A 19,450-nucleotide genomic window follows, 5' to 3' on the forward strand; every position below is an offset into this window, starting at 1 on the left:
TTCACGAATGTGAGGGCACTACGCATGCGCGCAGACGTGGCGATACGTGGCTGATCAGCAGACAAGTGCATTCACTTATTTAAAGGGCAAGCTAATACATTACTCTATGCGATATGACCTATACACTGGGCAATTATAATGGGAGCGTCATGAAAATAAGTACTGAAATATATATATAGTGCGGTTACATCAATTAAAAATAATATAATTACAACTGAACAAGCATCGAACACATTGACATATTAGATTAAAAAAATCACATACATAATTAATTCACATACATATACTCTACAAACAGTGATGTGTTACATCATGATTTTATTTAACGTGGTGCAATTTAGGCCTATGTCAGTATTAGTTAATGATCACTGGTCAGGCCACATCACCATAGACTTCACCAGGTAGGCTGTTGTCAGGTGACCACTCATATTCTAAGACAATTTTATGCATGTGGCCCAGGTCCCATCTATTGCTTTCAATCTGGGTTCAACAACCAAGAAAGTTACTAAGTGCTGTTTAGTATGCAGCCTTCACCCCTTCGCTTCTCTCTGTGTCTCTCTCTCTACACCACACACACACACACACACACACACACATACAGTAATACAAGCTGATTCCTGTACATGTATAGCACTTGGCACTGGGTGATTCTGATTCAGATGATAGCGTGGTGAGTTGGAAAGCCAACTACTGTAGCAATCTATCCTATTTGATGTTCTCATTTCACATGAATGATAATTACATGCAGTAATTTCAAGTTGCTGATACAACTCAAGTGAGTCAGAAACAAGCAATTGAATTTGCAAAACCATCAGTACTACGGGTGGGGAGAGAGATCCACCCCTCGTTTTAAAAGGCGTAACAGAGATCTACAGTAAACATTTTCTTTTAACAATGGAACTCCAGATGACTGCAGCAGCTCTGCTTGGTCTTCTGTGTCTACAGATATACAATACAGGTAAGTCTATTTTCAACCATTTCTAACAAGACATCGTCATGATACCATATTGTACAGAGAAAAGAGACTTTCTTATCAACGACTGTCATTTATCAATCTTACAAAATGAAGGCCTAATGAAATTACATGGCACAATAATGGCTGTGGGTCTTTTCTTCAAGGAGCCGTTCCCATTAGGGATGATCCTGAGAACTGTCAGCAAGAAGCTTCAGGAGATGGCAAACATGGTACAACATGGATTAACTTCTTGGCAGTAACTTGAGCAGAATTTGCAAATTTTTGAACCCGATATGGTTGCATTGTCCAATGAGTGACACAAAATGATATTTGTCTTGTTTACTTTTCTAGAGCCGCAGTCTGTCTATGATTCCCGGCCCAATGTGAATAACATTGCTGACACTGTGACAGGAAACGAGAACTCTCACTGCGAGGTTGTTTCTGTCACTGATGATCCTTTGACTGGAACTGGGGCCACCCCAGCCCCAGCCCCAACCCCAGCCCCAGGCCCAGGCCCAGCCCCAGCCCCAGCTCCAACCGATGGCAACCAACCAGGACTGGTCCCACATCAGGAAACCCGTCCTCTTGTAGGCCTACCTACAGTTTCATACCTACCCATTAGCCCCTGGGTAGATTATTACAATGTTGTTCCCCCATATCATCCAGTCAGTGGAGGGCCATACATGTACGGACAAGGCGCTGATTATGCCAGGTTTGTGCCGATAGGGGGCCAGATTCCCACACACACACCTTTGGGTGCAACTGGTTTTCTCCCAGGCCCGCCATGGTTTTGGGTTCTTCAGGGTCAACAACACACAATGAACTGGTTTCCTCAAAGCAGCGGTGGTGTTTTCCACAACCCGATGGGGAATCATGGAGGTGTGAACCCAGGACGTCCTGTCCTGACCCATAGCTTTGCTCCTGCATTGAGATTGTCCTCTGAAGAGGACAGCGACTGAAGAGATCAGCAACATAGATGCCAGACTTGGCTGTACGTAGGCATTCACGCAATTAAATGTTTTCAAACATTCATTTTCAGCTTGTGGGTCTTTCTTTTAAACCTCAGTCTTAATTATAAATACCAAAAGTGTAAGGCTTGCACAATACAAATCACAGACTATAAGCAAAACTTGTCTTGACAAAAGCAAATCATTTGAGATAAAACAAATAGTATTGCAATCATTCACTACTTACCACTCAACTCTTAACCTGCGTCAACAACTTCAGTGGTCAAATACTCAGGGTCTCTGGAATGAGCCAGACACCACAGCAGGGAGTATCACCTGTCTGGCTGCAAAACAAGCCTGGGGCAAATCAACTGAAGAACTTCTACCTTTCTTCTTTGTTTAGGCAGGTTAGCTTATCAATGTGCAACAAAAAACACTTGCTCACATGACCTGTGAAACTTCTTATGGGACAGCCTGAAAACATGACAAAAGTTATGAGTGGTGCTGATATCAGTAGTTTATTGTATGTTAAGTCCAACACATTCAAAATGGAAAACAAAAAAAAATTCTCCACCTGCAACAGTTTTTTCTACTAGCAACAAGTAGAAGGTAAACACAGTAAATTAAGATGGCAGCCAACTGTTTACCACACCTGCTAAAGCCAAGAAGGTAATTCTATTTCCATTGAAAAGAGGACTGGAATGATTCACAATGCGGATCCACTCTACTGCATTTCAACCACAGGAAAATAAGTTTACAGCCTTTGCTTTAGGGATCCTTTGAAGTTTGGGGAGGTGCGGGTCATTGAAAACCTCAGTGAAAAAGAAAAAAATACCCAACTACAAATTTTAATGCTCACAAACATTTTTAACGCCACTAAGATGTAAAGCACTGACTAGTCTGAAAGCATGATGGCTCTTCTTCACTAAACTCTCCTCTTCATTGACCATTGTTGCAAAGGTATGATTGCAGTCAAGTGCCCATGTTAAGCAATTATCTGACAAATAAACATTACGGGGTATAGGCACCAGTGAGACCTGTCCGTAGAAAACACCATGGGACCAAAGGGCTGTAGTTCTGCAGTCATATTAGGTCAAAGGCCGATGGCACAAAATTAGATTCCATTCCAAACAATTTCTCACATCTGGAAATATTTTAGCTCAATTACATCGAGGGAGAGTGCGGCCGAGCATTACTGTGGTGAACTACCTGAATAGTGCCATGTCTGTAAATCAAATCTCATTTCAACTGCAAGAGCAAGCAAATAGAATATTATATGAACAGGCCGCTGACAAGATTAGCACAAATGTTTTCATATTCATTGCCAGATAAGAAATTTGGAGAGGCTGTGTTCAAACTCTGGCAGATTGTTCCACAAATGTTGGAAATAGTGCAATACCACCAGACAAGGAAGACCTCATTAGTATATTTGTCAAGAAAATGCTACATTAGATTTCACTTCCCGTTTCAGTGCAAGACGACAAATAAGAAAACACCTCATGTTGGTCATGTTTTCCTTTCCAGCTGAAACCAAGGTCTTCCCTCCCTACCATGTGGTAAAAACAAAACTCATACTAGTGGACAAGGAGGAGCCTACTGGTATAGCATTCATATTAGACTTGCCTTGAACAGAAAAACAAATTGATATAATAGCACAATGAATAATCAGCATGTGAAAATACAAATGCATAATGGATAGAAAAGTGAGCACAATTATTTGCTAGGCTGGAGGTTGGGACTATGACCAACCCACCCACACAGATCGTTACAAAATTGCTGCTGAGAAAAGATGAACAGTCTGACAACTTGTGAGTCCAGGGATTAATCCGTGTGTTGACATGAGCCACGAAAACTTTCGTCATACTGAAAGTAAGGACCAACCGATGTCCAGATCATGTCTGAATCACAATGTGTGATAAGTTGTGGCATTTCCTTGTTCAAGACAACCATTTCTTTCCACAATGCAAACTTCAAGTCTTACACTGTACTCATGGTTGCGTAGAGAGCTATGACTTGACAAACCAAGGACCAAGCATTTTCACCGTCACCATGTTTAATGTACCTTTTTCCATGAGTAGTTCCTCAGATGCACCTCTTAACCATTTAACAAACAGAACTTGAGGCACCTATTGTCTCTACAAAACCCAGAACAGACACTACAGTATAAACAAATGTACAAAACTCACAGCAGATCATCTTAGGTAGTAGAACAGTATGGAAAGATGAAATATGCACCTGAAAAACTTAAATCTTGTGAATACTGCAAGTTTCTCTGCTCCCAGTAGACAATAGTTCAAAATGAGCAGCTCCGTATTAGGAGGCAGCAAGCCTCAAACCACAACTTAGTAGTAAGACTGGAAAAGATGAAATAGAAGGCACCATCATGCTTTTATCAAGTTGAAAGAACTGAAAATATACACAGAAAACAAAACATACAGTAAACTATGATTTTTGTTGTACATTTATTCTGTCACTCCGCATTTAAGACAGGGAGGGAGGGAAGCGGGAAGGTGGTGTCGCCCATCCCAGTTTCACGGTCTAGCTGGTAGGAAAAACATGAAGAAAAACAACTTGGAATCAACAAAGAAAATAGAGCGAGCCGCCATCATTACCATCATCACCACCACTCCTCTATTGTTCAACTTGGTTTCTTGTTTATCCTTTGTCCCCCCACTCATTTGGTGAAAAGTCCAGGATTTGAAGCTTTTATTTGATTTATAAATGAGGAAAAATATAATGTAGATTTTGCTTGTCATCTTGTCCATCCAGCAGTAATTGAAGCATAGTTTTGGGTCAAAGGTGTGAAAAGTACATTGGTCACAGCAGACAGGCTGTGAGCGAGGCCTGCCCCATTGAGTCGTATCACTTTGAGACAAACCGGTCTCTCCAGCTGCATTCCGAGCATGGATGTCAATGTAACACGACAAAAGTACCCATTAGTGCATATTGATGAGTGCATTATGCAATTTTGAAGCAGTGTTCTCTCAAAGGAAAAAAATAAAAAAAGGCAAGCTTTTCCCCTCGAACTGCACAATTTTTGCATCTCAAACTCTTTTCCAACAGTAACGGGCAGAAAACTACCATATAAAATGTGCAATAGAGGGATTTCGTGAAGTAGCGCCCCAGTAAGTCAAGGCATATAATCTCTTTTCCAAATGATGGGCTGTATTATCGTAGGTAAAAGTCTATCAGTCCCTCCTAATGTGGCAGATTACTCCTGGTTGGTTCGCCTTTTTTCACGAATTTACAAATTAATGTTTGTGAATTCTTGAGATACCAGAAAAGGATGCTCAGCTCACAACTAGTAAGCGAAATTTTGTTTGCTTATTTTGTTTTGTCTGTTTCACAAAGAAATGGTTGACAGGCTGTGTCACATTCCAAAGCAAAAAAGGAAAAAAAACAAAAACAAATATATACGTTTATACATGAAGATTTTTTTCGTTAACGAGAACGGTTGAAGATGAAGAACATGGTACTACTTCCACACTGCAGGTGGTGCTCTTCTCAGCGGCGCTGGGTCGTGAAGCGGCCCTCTCCCTGGCCACCGGAGCCTCTTCCGGAGCCCATGCCAGGCTTGGGGGCCATGCCGCCGCGAGTCGGTGGGCCCCTTCCATCCCGGTCACGCATCATTCCACTTCCTACAATGCCTCGCGGACCTCCGGGGCCTCGGTCGCTGCGCCTCATGTCCCTGCGGTCGTCTCCTCCCCCACGGGTCTCTCGTTCACGCACCGCCCTAGTCTTCTTCTCCTCCACGTTCAGACGCACCTCACCGCGGAACATGATGGGCTGCAGGAGGAGGGACAGGGTCATTACAGGCGCATTTGGTGAGGAGAAACCAGAGGAGAAACCAGAATTTACCCCGGCCCAGCCAATTTCACAATCCACCTCATTCACTGGTTTGCACACAGGTTTGGTGAGACGCTATTTAAGCGTTATTCTGCATCATGCTTGTCATCACTGACAAACCTGCAATTTTATATAGAAAATAATAAGCCTAAATAACAATTAATGTAATATGTGGTGACATGACTGAGGAAATATTTACAATAACACCTTATTTTAATAGAATTTATTTTATACAAAATCGTTTTTAAAATGGAGGTTGTTTGTGATTTCATCTCACACACTTAAATAAGTTTGCCATGCACCCTTCAAATGAACGAAAATATTGAAACTGTATAAATAGGGCTACACATATATTTCCAAACTTGATTTGTCACCAACATCAGAGTGGGAAAAGAATATTATACAAGTGATATAAGGACACAGGCTTTAAGCATGTAATGTCCCACCTCAGCAGGAAAGAGAAACCCAAAGTGCCAGGCTGACTGTACTCTGTGTGCCACCAAACCATCACCAGGTGAATGAAAGTGGGTAATGAAATTTCAATACGTGCCCCTTCTACCTTGGCCCCCAGGATTCTCTGCACAGGATCGGAGTCATCAAAGACCACAAATCCAAAGTTGGGCAGCTTCCCTCCCAGGCCCTTGGTGTTGATCCTCAGCTCCACAACATTTCCATATGCTGCAAGACAAAACAGATATTGTGGAAATAAACAACAACATTCATTCATTTACAACAACAGCAAAGTATGCCTGTACTAGCAAATGGAACATTTCTCAAGAAAGTGTTGCTTTTTGAGGGAACATACTCATGAAGAAGTCTTTGAGCTCGCTCTCGTCAATGTCATGTGGGAGGTTGCCAACAAAAAGCTGGTGGCTGTCAGGGTACCGGATAATCCGCCTGCTGTCCATTTCACTGTTTTCAGCGTCTCCCCTGCCTGTAGGTCAGAAAAACAACAGGCAGAAAAATAATCACAGTTCATATCAGGCCACATCAAAATCAAATCAAGAAAGTCAAATTCCTGGCATGTGTAAGCAGACTATAATTAAATAACATTCACACTGGTTAGTCAGGTGAAATAGGATTTTAGATTAATCCAAACCTGAGCAGTAATGTAAAGTAGTGTAAAGAGTGATGTGCACTCTTTGAAATAGAGCTTAGAAAACACAGATGTTTACCTTTGTTGACAAAACTCAAGTGTGGTTTTCCCGTTTGTGACTCTGAAGATGCAACACCATCTAACAGTGACAGTGACAGACACATGCATATCGTGAGCCTAACCAACACTTTGCCTATCCAAAAAGATCCACAAGGAGTTTAATCAATGAAACCTGCTGAAAGACTAAAGCTCACAGAACACGGCATACTGAGAGCAGGCATTACCAGGTCTGGGTCCTCGTGGAGTGAAGGCGGGTCTGTCACGTGTGCGTTGGTCTCGGGGTCGGAGGGGTGCTGACTGAGTCTCAGGCTTGGCCTCCACTCTGGGCTATTGGGAGAAGGGGTGTCACACAAAAGTGAAGAGATGAACAACACATCCCTCACATCATAGAACCTCTGTAAGAGTCAGGCTCTGTGTGTGCATTTGTTCGTTCGTGTGTAGCGCTTTTCGCAATTCTCTGTGGTTAGAGTTGCGGTATGCCCTCTTTAGGTAGTGCAGAGCCCTAAGTGCGCTGCATAAGGGAAACACAGTGTGCCCTCACACAACAGGCAGTATGGTAGAAGCCACAAGCATGAGTCCTCGCTGAAGCCTGTGGACACTCACATAGAAGGAAGTAGCTCAGCGATTTTCTAACTGTAGTGGATAAGTCAACGCACTAATTAAATAATTTATCCTAACTACTCAACGCAGTTTCATTCACTTCAATAATGCAAAGTAATGAAGAGTCACTTTCAAGATATGACTGAGTTAAAGCCTTCAGTCTGAATGGAGAACAAAATCATTATCAGGAGAAATTTATAAACTCAAACAGCTCAAAAATAACAAAACCTCATGTCAGTGATACACATGCACTCAATTATGCACCGGAGCTCTGGTAGAGGCGATTGGAGAATCGTGTTTTTTTCTCTCTGTATTCATTGCCATTGTATGGCGAAAGGGGTCTAAAAATCACATGTCCAGCACATAAAAGAACTCGAAAAAAGCAGATTCTTACAATAAAAAAAAAAAACGAGTCATGCTGCTAAAATTGTGTTTAAGTGAATCGTTTTTTTTTTTTTATGCATATCAAACCTTTCAGTTTGAACACGTGTAACCGAAATCCGGTCAGAGGAAACTTGTGCCAATGGAACGGAGACAACAGTATGTTTACCAATAATTGTAATTAGGAGGAAAAAAAAGTGAGAAACTCATTTTTTATATATTGACAGAATCTGCTTTGTCCTGTCTGTCCTGTCGCATATTTACAGTTATTGGTATACATACCATTTTCTTCATTCCATTGGCTTAGGTTTCTTCCAAAGCGCACCAGAGCAACAGATAACAGAGAATTGCCGGTTTTGGGGTTATATCACCGCCAGGAAGCTACAACCCAAGGTACTACCAAATTTCAACATCACTTTAAAAACTCCAACTGTTAACACGTGCTTATTGCAACTAAGAACTGCTGAACAAAATATTTACTTCATGTGTTGACTCACCCCCTATAGTTAGAAAATCACCGAACTTCTTGGTATGTGGATGTACAGCACACAACCTCCAGTTGGTTGATGCTTGATTGACCTCTACCATACTGTCTGGTGTACAAGCGCACACTGCATTTCCCTTATGCAGGGTTCTTAGGGCTCTGCACCATCAAAAGAGCGCATACTGTAATTCCCCTTAGCATTGTACATTGCAAAATGCGTTACACATGAATGAACCAATGAACCAACAACTAAAAGCACACACAGAGCCCGGCCCTAATAGAGGTTCTCCTCCCAAGCACCTCTAAAACTGCTGCTAACCACCATCTAACGTACAATGCAAGGAATGTGTGTGCAACAAGAGGTTTAAGACATTGTGGTATATTCCTGCAAAGTAACACATTTGTAAAGTTCCTTTATAATTTACTGCTTCATTAGAAAATTCTCTCCAATTTCCATGCTATTCCAGAAATTCCATGACCAGTGTTAGTTACCTGTGAGCTTGGAGCTTTAACAACATGGGGTGAGATTCCAGAGGAGGGGACTGAGCCGCTAGGAGGCAGATTTTTACTGGTCACTGAGGCCCAGGAGAAAGTCTGTGAGGGATGCAGTAATGCATCGTACCATCAGACGAACAAAATTATTTGTCAAATTGGGAAAAAAAATGATTGACAAGTCATGTTTAAGTGTCCAAGAGTCATTATGGCACTTGGACTCAGTGAAATCAAAGATTCAACAAGGAACTCAGACTAGCATGGCTCCTGGTAATCTCACACTAGGAAACCACAGAGAGGCAAATCATAGAGACACATCAGCCTCACCTTGGGAGGCTCCTGGGTGTTGGGTGGGGACTCCACCGGGACAGGGGAAGGAGCCTTCTCCTCCATCTCTTCCAGAACCTTCTCATCTACCTCGGGCTTTATCTCCTCTACCTTGGGTTCTGGTTCAGGCTCCGGCTCTGGCTCCGGAGCTGGCTCCTCCATGGGCTCCTCTACTCCATTGCTGCAGGGCACAAAGTGTGCTTTTACTTCCACAGATCAACTAAGTTTACAAGGCAAAATCCCTAGTGGGAAATTCATAAAAAAAAATATATTACGTTTTGTTATATCATCAACACAATGACCAGGTTTTGACTTACGTGACAGGGTGTGGTTCATAGTAGGTGGTGCTGTTGGGGCTTTCTTGAAGTGGCTCAGGGGACGGCTGCCTTTCCTCCGTCTCCTCCTCAACTTCCTCCTCAGATTCTAAGGGAAGGAAACCACACAAAGACAAACTAAGAAATCCCTTGCATGAGAGCCCACACAGTCAACCCTGTATCCACAGGACCTAGAAAGCCAAGAAATAATAAACAAGGTCTTTGTGCAATGTCGGTGAACATCTTACCCTCATCAAGCTCAGCTTCAGAGTCACCAAAAACCTCGTCCTCATAACGGAAGATGTCATTGTGGACGTAGAACTTGTTTGCCACAGAACCCTGAAGAAAACATGCAAAAAGAAAACAGAATTCATAATTTCCTAAAAAGATTGCCCCATACATTTTCAGGGCTCTAAAGAGCGACCATTTTAAATCACAAATGCAGGAAAAAAAAATGTATTGTGTGACCTGGAAATTACATTTGAGTGCACTGGCAACCCCACAGTGCAACCCCTCTCCTGTTATCGGCTCTGTTCTAGCCAATAAAATGTCAGTTCAACTTTGTTCACTTTAAAACTGTTTTACAATTGGCTAAAATCAAATCCCCTTGCCAAGAAGGCTTCCTCTCTCAAGACAGCATTTTCCGCAGATAAAAGATAACTGATTCTTTTCCAGTGATCTACTTAAAGGTGATTTTTTGGGTTTTTTTATATGTCATGCCCCCCCAACTCTGACACTGCATACTGATATTAGGAGCTTTGGAGTCCTGATACAGACAGACCTATCACCATATTTTGTCTCACTTGGTTTTAGTGCTGTGCTAGTGTGTGAGAAAGGAGCTTTGCTACTGTTGTGTCTCTTCAAATCTGACAGCAACCCCCATTGTGAAACCGAAACTTATGATGCTAAACTCCACACTTCTCAGGTTTGTAACAGTGTGCGCCAGAAAGCAACTTGACACTTTTTAGTTGTCAGATGTGAAAAATTGCCCAACACTGAGGTGAACATGAGTACATTGCCCTACTCACCCGTTTGTTTTGACTCACCAGAAGGTAAAAGTGATGCATTTTATGAATATTTTATAATTTGTTATTTGCTTGGGATTCTATATAAATAATTATTGGTGATGTATGTTTCTATTTTCCTGTGCAGCAAGGATTTAGTCATGATAATGCTAACTACTAATCCAGAAAAACCTGCAGGAAAATGTGACAAAATAATTGCGCAATTTTGTTCATTTTGTTTTGTTCACAGCCATTCACCAACCAATTCTGATATGGCACTGTGTGGCGTTACATGCAGCAAAACGAGTCCCTTCCTAACCTACAAGTCATTTTCCTGTGTGGATATCCAGACAATAAAATTGTAAAAAATAAAATATATACTGCATATACAGTATATACATATACATATATGTGTATGTATATATATATATATATATATATATATATATATATATACACACACACACACATATATACATATATATATATATACGTAAATAAAATATATACTGCATATACAGTATATATATATATATATTTGGGTTTTTTTTTGTTTTTTTGCTGGTGCAGTTCAGTTTTTGATGTTGGGAGCTCCAGTGCTACCAAGTATATCCCTGATTTTCCTTTATATCTGTTTTCTTTTTCATCAAGTAGCTGCTAGTACTGTCATTGGTCCCAACATTCCAAGTGACAGTATAAGATTATGGTATTAACAACCCCTTTGACGGGGTTGACCGGTAGAGGTACTCACTTCTGGAGCAAGCACAAACGTCTGCATGAACTTCCTCATGGGCTGGCCGTTGTTGGACAACTCTCCAAGGACTTGAACCACCACTCCATCACTTAGTGTGGCGTGGGCGTCCACATGCCGAATCTTTGTGTGGCATTCGCTGAACTGCAGGGACATGACCTTCTTGTGGATTTCCTAAGAGAGATATACAGAGAGAAGTGGAGGGGATAAACTGATCTATTAATACAATTAGAAAACCATGAGCCTTTTCTCATTGCAAAAAGGTATACAAGTCAGTGGTGCCAGTATTCGTTTTGTTTTCCATTTGAAAACAAAGGCTACAGCGACTATATTGAACGATACATCCATAACATTGAAGGCAAGACCTGCTCACACCAGTGGTTCACCTATACATGTAGTTAGCAGTCAACTACTGTGTTGTTAATGCTATATTTATCTCCAAACAATCAGATTTAAGTCTTATTAACTTGATCTTTTATATTAGCACTTGCACAATTAATCCAATTAATCACTTGGAGATAATGTAGCCTAAATGATGCTATTAGTGTAAACTGCACACTTATCATACATGACAACACTAAAATTAATTTTATCTGTAGTTAAAAAATACTGTATTGTGCAGCTTTATAAAAGGCTGCAATTTGCTCAATGAAAAAGAAAAAAGTTATTCAACTGAGATTTCTTGGAACCATTTAGATTTGTTTATATTACATTTTTCCTCTAAGTAGAGTGTGTTATTGGGGCAAATTGCACAGACTGAATCAGTCACAAAAGTTTTCTGCTAGCATTCTGTAAACTGAATGCCATTTATATAAAAAAAAAAAAAAATTCATTTGCGTGCTATTAGTCCGACTGAACTTGTCAGGATGAATAGTCTGGATAGTTTTTTTTTTTACCCTTTGTGATACTACAAATGCGCAAAGCCCTCATCTCCCTCTGTCCTTGACAGCTTGAGACTCGCTCTCGCTGACAAAGGTCCCTCCCTCCCTCCCATTCACTCATTCATTCACAAACAAGACACTGATATAGCCTCAGTTCGGCTTGTCAGTCTTTTAGCAGTCCATGAGATAAATAAGCTGATTGCATGAGGCCCACTATGTGCACTGTGGGATATTCTAACACAAGATGGTTACTGTTACTTTACTACCATCTTTTCTGATATAGCTGTAGTGAAAGATGGATCAGAATTCCCATAGTAGGTTATTTTGCAGGGAATTGCTTTGTCCTCTGAACAGGCTGTCCACTAAATAATTGTTGCAGAGCAAAAATAGCTGTGAAGGAGGATTTTTCAGCAATGCAGGGAGAGCCCAACTGACACTGTTTGGAGAATCTAGTGCCCAACACCTGTTAACTTATACTTTCAATATGAATCTTCATTATTGGACCATAACACCTACCGCTTGCCCGTACACCGCTTCTGCCAGCTTCCCATTTGGGTCAAGTCCTCCATGAACATAGGAGGAATTCCTCCCATAAAACCTAATAGCACAACAAAGTGACAGTTAAGAGTATTACCAACACCACAGCTTTAGCTTCTGACTGTCAAGTAATGTTACAACACATCACATTTGGATTATTACCTGTGCAGGAAATCTGGCGCCTTGTTTAAGAGTGTGTAATACTGCCTCACAAACTCCCGCCCTACAAGCAGGGGACTTGGCTTCTCCATCACCATTTCTTTGGTAAACAATATTAAGTGCTGAAACAGAATTAACAGCAAGGATTTAGTCATGATAATGCTAACTACTAATCCAGAAAAACCTGCAGGAAAATGTGACAAAATAATTGCGCAATTTTGTTCCTTTTGTTTTGTTCACAGCCATTCACCAACCAATTCTAATATGGCACTGTGTGGCGTTACATGCAGCAAAACGAGTCCCTTCCTAACCTACAAGTCATGTTACATTTAATAATGTGCATGAAAAAAAAAACACTTTCAAAGATACAAGATAATGACTTTGAAGTCTCAAATAAGTCTGGGGCTAGTTTCATTGCGTAGGTTTACATGAGGTGTTTATGAGGTCAACTCGTTTGAAGTACGAGTAAATTAGGACCCATTAGCAGCTTATTATGACACATGTAAACAAACACGTTTTTGGGAAGTGGCGTTAAGTAAAACAAAAGGTAAATCAAAAAGCGTTTTCTTTAACTGGAGACCAACGTTTCCCTTGCTTTGTCTCATGTGGCCCACATCAATCAGTATAAAGCAAGACAGCTGACTGCTTAGCTAGCTGGCTAAGCACATACTAGCTAACACTGAACTGCGCCATCACGTTCATCACTGGGACAATGAGGAGGGCTGGCTGTAGATGCGAGCAATGCAGGTGGTCAAGCTAGGCAGCGGTGAAAACACACTAGATTTCAATTAAATCGTACTTGAACTTTACATGTTACACACACCTGTCTACCCCTTTGTAGGACAGTGGCCTACGGTGATGAAAACTACGTTAGGCCTCCCACGTCTCGGCTTGCTACAACATTTATGTGTTGCCTTTCGCATAGGACGCATGTTTATGTGACATGACGGGCAATGTATTATTCGCGCCTGATGTTCAAAGTTCAAGTGCGACCTGCGCCTGTATTATCAGCTAATGTTAACTAGCACTACCAACCCACCAAAAAGCTCGAACAAGGAATATGAATGCTACTCTGCCGGCCTATTCACTGTCATGTTAAATGGCTAACGTTAGCCCGGCAGACAGAAAATCAACGCCAAGCTAGCTAGCGATGTTGATAGTGAATGGTCGGCTAACGTTAGCTCTAGCTAACTTGTGGCGTCGTCGCTTTTCGTTCAGCCAGTAGTCAGTTTGACACTGCGCATACGCGATGTGTTAGACACATAACTTGATGATGTTGGCCAACATGGAAAAAGAGACAGCTGACAAGATCTCACTTTTACTATACTTTTAAACAAACATGACTTATACTCTGATTACAGGCGATCAAACCACCAGGCCGTCATGAGCCCGGCGCTAACCATTGCAGTGCACCATTGTGCTAGCAAGGCCCCAACATTATGTTGGCTAACACCAGATATCAACTGTTAAGTTCGTATTAATTGTGCCAGAAGAGCCATAAACGTTTAATAAAACAAAGTTTATTCAAACTGGAAATAAAATTACCTCTAAACGGACTGTTGAACAACTATCAATGAAACACAAAGTTAGCAAGCTAGGCTAGCTCAAAGAAAACAAAGGAAGGTAGATTTGTCACTGATTTGGTTGATACTCATAAGTAAATCTTCTCTAGCTAGTCGTCATAATTTTGGTATTTGAAAGATAGCCACATATCAAGCGCGTGACTAAACAGTTGCTGGCTGTCTACCTAGTCGTAGTAGTTTTGACTAGACAAAGCGGCTAACGTTAGCTCATCAGCTAATTAGCTTGGCATCTCTTAGCTGACTTAGCTATGAAGGTAGCTAACTTACCTTATGAAAGACCTATCTAAGTAGACAGAATATTTTGAAATAAATAACTACGAATATTAACGTAACCAGTCGTAAACTGTTCTGAAATACAAAGTATCCCAGGTGTAGATTGTGATATTTCCCACGCTCCACTAACTGAGAGTTTATGATCTCTGCTGTATCAGAGATTGGAGATTTAAAGTGATAGGTTCAATTTATTGTTTTACCCCTGCAATCTGGGGCAGGGAACCCCCGTCACAACGGTTTAGCCAATGGAATGTTTACACTGGACAACATATATTATGACGCCAAAGAAATGAGAATATTCTCCCGCCCCTCTCAATCGTCTAAAATTCGGATAGTATGACGTCAAAAACAAAAAGATGCATTCAGAAGTCAATTTTTCATTTTATATTATAGAGTTTTATTGCTTGCCATTGAACACAAACTGCCACCATCTTTACAATTATTAAAGCTATTAAGAATAGGTAAGCACAGCAAGAGCTAGACACATTTAAATAGTTTTTTCTTTTACAACATGGCCTCAGGGTGGATCATGATGGGATAGATAAAAAAAAATCAAAGCAGGAAAACATGAACAGTCATAATGTGGTGAGAATGTTGGCTTGCTCAAGCTACAGTTGCAGAGCACTCAGGCCGTGATTGTGGAACGGTTGGCTTGCTGGTCACCTTTCCTTCTTGGCCTCTCTGTGGCTGCAGAGCAGAACCAGGCCTAGAAGAATCCCAGCCGTTGTTTGGAAGGTGACTGACTGCTTCTTGTTTGGCCCCCATTGCTTCTCTGGAAAATCCTCGGCTTAAAATTGTACCATTTTTAAATTGTGACCTGAGCAAATGTAAATTCATGTTCTTTCCTGAGATAATCACAGGTGGAACATAGCTCACTTTTCCCTGCGTCTGGAGAGACCGAACAAAGTCTCTCCAGGACTGATTAGGCCCTGGTGGTTTACCTGCCTGTGTGTTGCCCCCAGGTGGTGCTACTTGAGTCGGTGTGCCCTGAGAGTTTCTTTTTGAGTCTAAAAAGTTGGTGGCAGAGAACATTTTCCTGCCAGCCACATCCAGCACCACAGGGTAGACATAATACACCCCACTAGCCGCTGAAACTTGGTGTTGGTCTGTATTGCTGGGTCTTGGCACTGGGGAAGGTGAGACTTCATGTTCAGGTCCCTCTTGAGGAGTGTTCAGTAGGACTCCAGGAGGCGGCGTCACAGGTGGCGTGACCTCATATACCATGCAGCCATTCCTTCTCTGATCACCAGCTGGCACAATCTCATAGCCCTCCAGAAAAGAGAAGTCATTCTCAGATTGCCTCTGAACTCCTGTAAGAGTCAAGATAAATTATGTGGCATCCACTCCAAGTCCAACGATAGGAATTGCTGTATAAGTATCTTATCTGTTTAAATTGGAGTAAGATAGTGGTACTCACTTTTAAAGTATTTGCGGCAGTTTGTGATGTTTCTACCTGCTAACAACACAAAATAGAATTTACAATTACAATTGAGGCATTCAGAAGACACTCCTATCCACAGCGACTTAGTGCAACAGTAAAATAAGTGAACATTCCTCAAGCATCAACAGGGTAAGTAGCCATTCAGAGTGCCATGAAAACAAGTGCCACAACATTAAACAAGCAAAGTAAAGTAAAAACATCACTCCTATCAGCAGTTAAGTCAATAAGCAAGTTTAATCTAATAAAATAATAACAAGTGCCTAATTAGTGTGTGTGTGTGTGTGTGTGTGTGTTGGGGGATACAAACCCCAACTACAAGCAAATAGAGGCATTTCATCCTGATTCAGATATGCAATATTACATGCAAAACTAAGAATAAGATGACCATAAATATACCTAAACCCCCTGCACCAAACATCCCCCAAAAACCACAGTCTGACCAGTGCTGGAGACAAAATGTGCATGAAGGATACACGTACAAAGACATCAAGCAGAGGGTATAACAACTGTAAAATTTTCCCTTCAAAACAATACCTTGTATGTCATCAGCTAGTGTAGACAGGATCACTGCTGTAAATATGAGGCGAATAGCAATGTTGACACCCATAGCTGTAGCCTAAAGGTTCAGTCACCTCTAATTTTGCCCAAAGAATTATCCTCACTCTTCTTGATGGAAAAAATGAAATGAACCCTCGCAAGAAAGACAAATATAAGTCTGATGCAAATTACCTTGTGATGCTAGCTTTTTGTTGTCCTATTGTGAAACAGGGAGGCAGGATAGGGGCAGGATAGGGGCCTTGCTTTAATTAATGTAATTGATGTGGGTTTGAGTAATTGAAATATCAAACAAAAGTGCCACATCATGAAGAGTAAGTCATTAGAGTCATCATCATCAACACCAACATGATCGTCACACAAGCGCTATACTTATATACCAAATATATTAAACTGGGACGTATCACCTCATGAGTGGTCAGGCCACTGCATAGTTTGTGGTCTATATGCCCCACCTCCTCTCCCAGGTTGGCTGTACAGACTTGTTCTACACTGATAAACAGGGATGAGTCATATAACTACCTGGTTTAATAAGGCAAATCCCTGAGACTAATGCAGTCCCTAAACTGAACTACTGCTCCTCTTCATCAAAGTTTTCCTCAAAACAAGTTCATTCTATTACTATAACCTACATGTGAAAGCTGCAGCTATTGCTTTTAGATATTTTTCATTGCACATTGTCATCAGCTTAAGTGTTTCATTGAATATCTAATCACAACTTCATCACCTAAAACAAACCACCTTGAATCCACATCATAAAGGCTGTAGTCGTACAGTATAGCCTATCAAGATGGACATCATATTACTGCATTATAACAATGGAGGAGGTGAGGATGAAGGATTAGCTGCAGAACAGCAGCTGGAGCTGGTAGGTATGCCTGTATCACTGACTGGGCATGCAGGGCACATGCCCCAGGGCCCCAGACCACCACCAGGGGCCCCAAAATATTCTAAGTACTGTGTCTGTGTTCAATGCATTTTACAATATTTCACTAATTTCAATTGAAATGTGCAGTCAGTCTGACAGATCTAGGCTCGTAGGCCACAGTTTATGATTAGTCACAGCCTCTAATGACATTTCCTTTGATGCGGAGGCCTCAGTCACAATTATTAAACTGCCACCTCTTGCTTGTATGTTTATGAGCAGTGCATATAGTGAGTATCATGCAGCTAAGATGCAGAGCACTAATTATATACTGGTGGGGCAGGGGGGTCTAGGTACAGACAGTCAAACCTTTTCAATAAATGTCAACATTTAACTGTTTTTTTTTTTGTCCTTCATTCTCGCCACCTATCACCTCGCCTCCTTAAAGCCCCAACCTGCAATTCAAATGTAAACAAAGGGAAGCCCCACCACCTAAAACTGGGAACTAAAGCTTGCCTTGGGGTTGGACAAATGTTATCACTCTCAAATTGAATGAGCGAGCTCTAGATAGAAGGAATGGCAGTTTGTAATAGCTAAATCTGAGTTTCAGATTACATTGAACCTGTAAAAGGTTTACATTATTGTTACAGTATGTTAAGTTAAAGTGTGTGGGTGCGTACCGAGGTGGGGGGCCCAATAGGACATGTGTGCCCAGGGGCCCTGTGGTTGGTTAATCTGGCCCTGCTGGTAGGGATTCAGTGTCTTGCTCAAGGACACTTCAGCAGGGGGGATGGTTGCTGACACGGGACTTGAACCACAGCCCTCTGGTTGAAGGACAGTCTCTCTAAACACTAGGTCATCTGCTGCCCCATTAGCTTGTTTGTTATGCATTATAGGTTGTGTAGTGTTTTGGTGCAACATTTAATGACTGGAATCCTCTAGTGTTTTCATTGCTGTAGGTGTATGTCTTGACATTATCAAATCTGGACACTGAGCACCACCAAGTGGTCAAAGAAGCTTTCTGCATAGCACCTTGAGTAAAACAGAAAATGTAACAGCATTCTTTAACCAGAAAAAAGTATTCATTACAACATCCTAGAAATTAAAAACTCTTAAACTTGAAAACCATGAGACAATAACAGAAATATAGTTTTTTGATAAATTTGATAGATTTTTTGCTTTTATGAAAAACAAGAGTTGCATACCAAAAAGAACAACAGTACTCCTATAATAACAGCGAGTTTAGTGCTAGATACATACTTTTCATCTGTTAGCGTCTTGGCAAATAATGCAATAATAGCAGTGTTTTCTATGACTATAGTTGCCTGCTTTAAACAATGGAAAATAGGGACACTTAACAAAATATGGGGGGCTGGGGTGAGGAATTTCATGTGGTCTAGTGGTCTAAAACTTTTAGTTTCAAGGGGAAACCACTGAATTTAAGAATTCATATTATTGTCTACAACAATTACATGAACATGAACAACTCTCTCTCAATGCCAAAAACCAGAAAACTATGGCTTGAAGCTATAGGATGTCATGAACATCCTATAGAGACCATATACAATCCATTGTTATAGATATGCATTATGAACACACCATGAAAATAATTCCTCTACAGAGAGAGATATATATATAGACTTTGCACATCACTCATAAAATTGTATTATAAGGTTTGTTTCTCTGTCTGCATATAAAGTGCAGTGCTGAACAACAGTGCCAATTTAGCAGCATCAGGCCTTCAAGCAAATCTTGCAATCATTCCTGGTAATCAAATGGTAATAACAAGTAGTCAATCAGCGCCATATCCAAGTCAGTAGGGGTCACAGTAATCAACAGGTTGGCTGACAAATATGGAAACCAAAAGGGTCACAATTTGCCTCTATTCCTTTGCATATT

General features: G+C 41.1%; 1 protein-coding gene across 3 annotated transcripts; it reads right to left on the reverse strand.

The window, feature by feature from the left end:
* Positions 1-2,407: 2,407 nt before the first annotated feature.
* Positions 2,408-14,842, reverse strand: g3bp2a (G3BP stress granule assembly factor 2a). Of its 3 annotated transcripts, none has more exons than XM_071535821.1 (13): positions 14,685-14,842; positions 12,838-12,956; positions 12,655-12,736; positions 11,258-11,431; positions 9,751-9,841; positions 9,506-9,611; positions 9,189-9,369; positions 8,862-8,963; positions 7,129-7,231; positions 6,924-6,983; positions 6,554-6,682; positions 6,308-6,426; positions 2,408-5,688 (listed from the first exon to the last, which is right to left on the reverse strand). In XM_071535821.1, exons 2-13 carry the CDS (start codon positions 12,930-12,932, stop codon positions 5,407-5,409), a joined length of 1,524 nt encoding a protein of 507 aa, XP_071391922.1. In that variant the 5' UTR covers positions 12,933-12,956; positions 14,685-14,842; the 3' UTR covers positions 2,408-5,406. The 3 variants fall into 3 exon arrangements, with proteins under 3 accessions (XP_071391922.1, XP_071391921.1, XP_071391923.1); XM_071535820.1 differs by having other exon boundaries at positions 6,299-6,426; XM_071535822.1 differs by lacking the exon at positions 8,862-8,963 and having other exon boundaries at positions 6,299-6,426.
* Positions 14,843-19,450: the final 4,608 nt, after the last annotated feature.

Source organism: Centroberyx affinis, unplaced genomic scaffold (genome assembly GCF_046629955.1).
Source record: "Centroberyx affinis isolate AG114_WGS23_722 - 3 ecotype Tasmania unplaced genomic scaffold, CSIRO-AGI_Caff_v1 ptg002773l_1, whole genome shotgun sequence".
Classification (NCBI taxonomy): Eukaryota; Metazoa; Chordata; class Actinopteri; order Beryciformes; family Berycidae; genus Centroberyx; species Centroberyx affinis.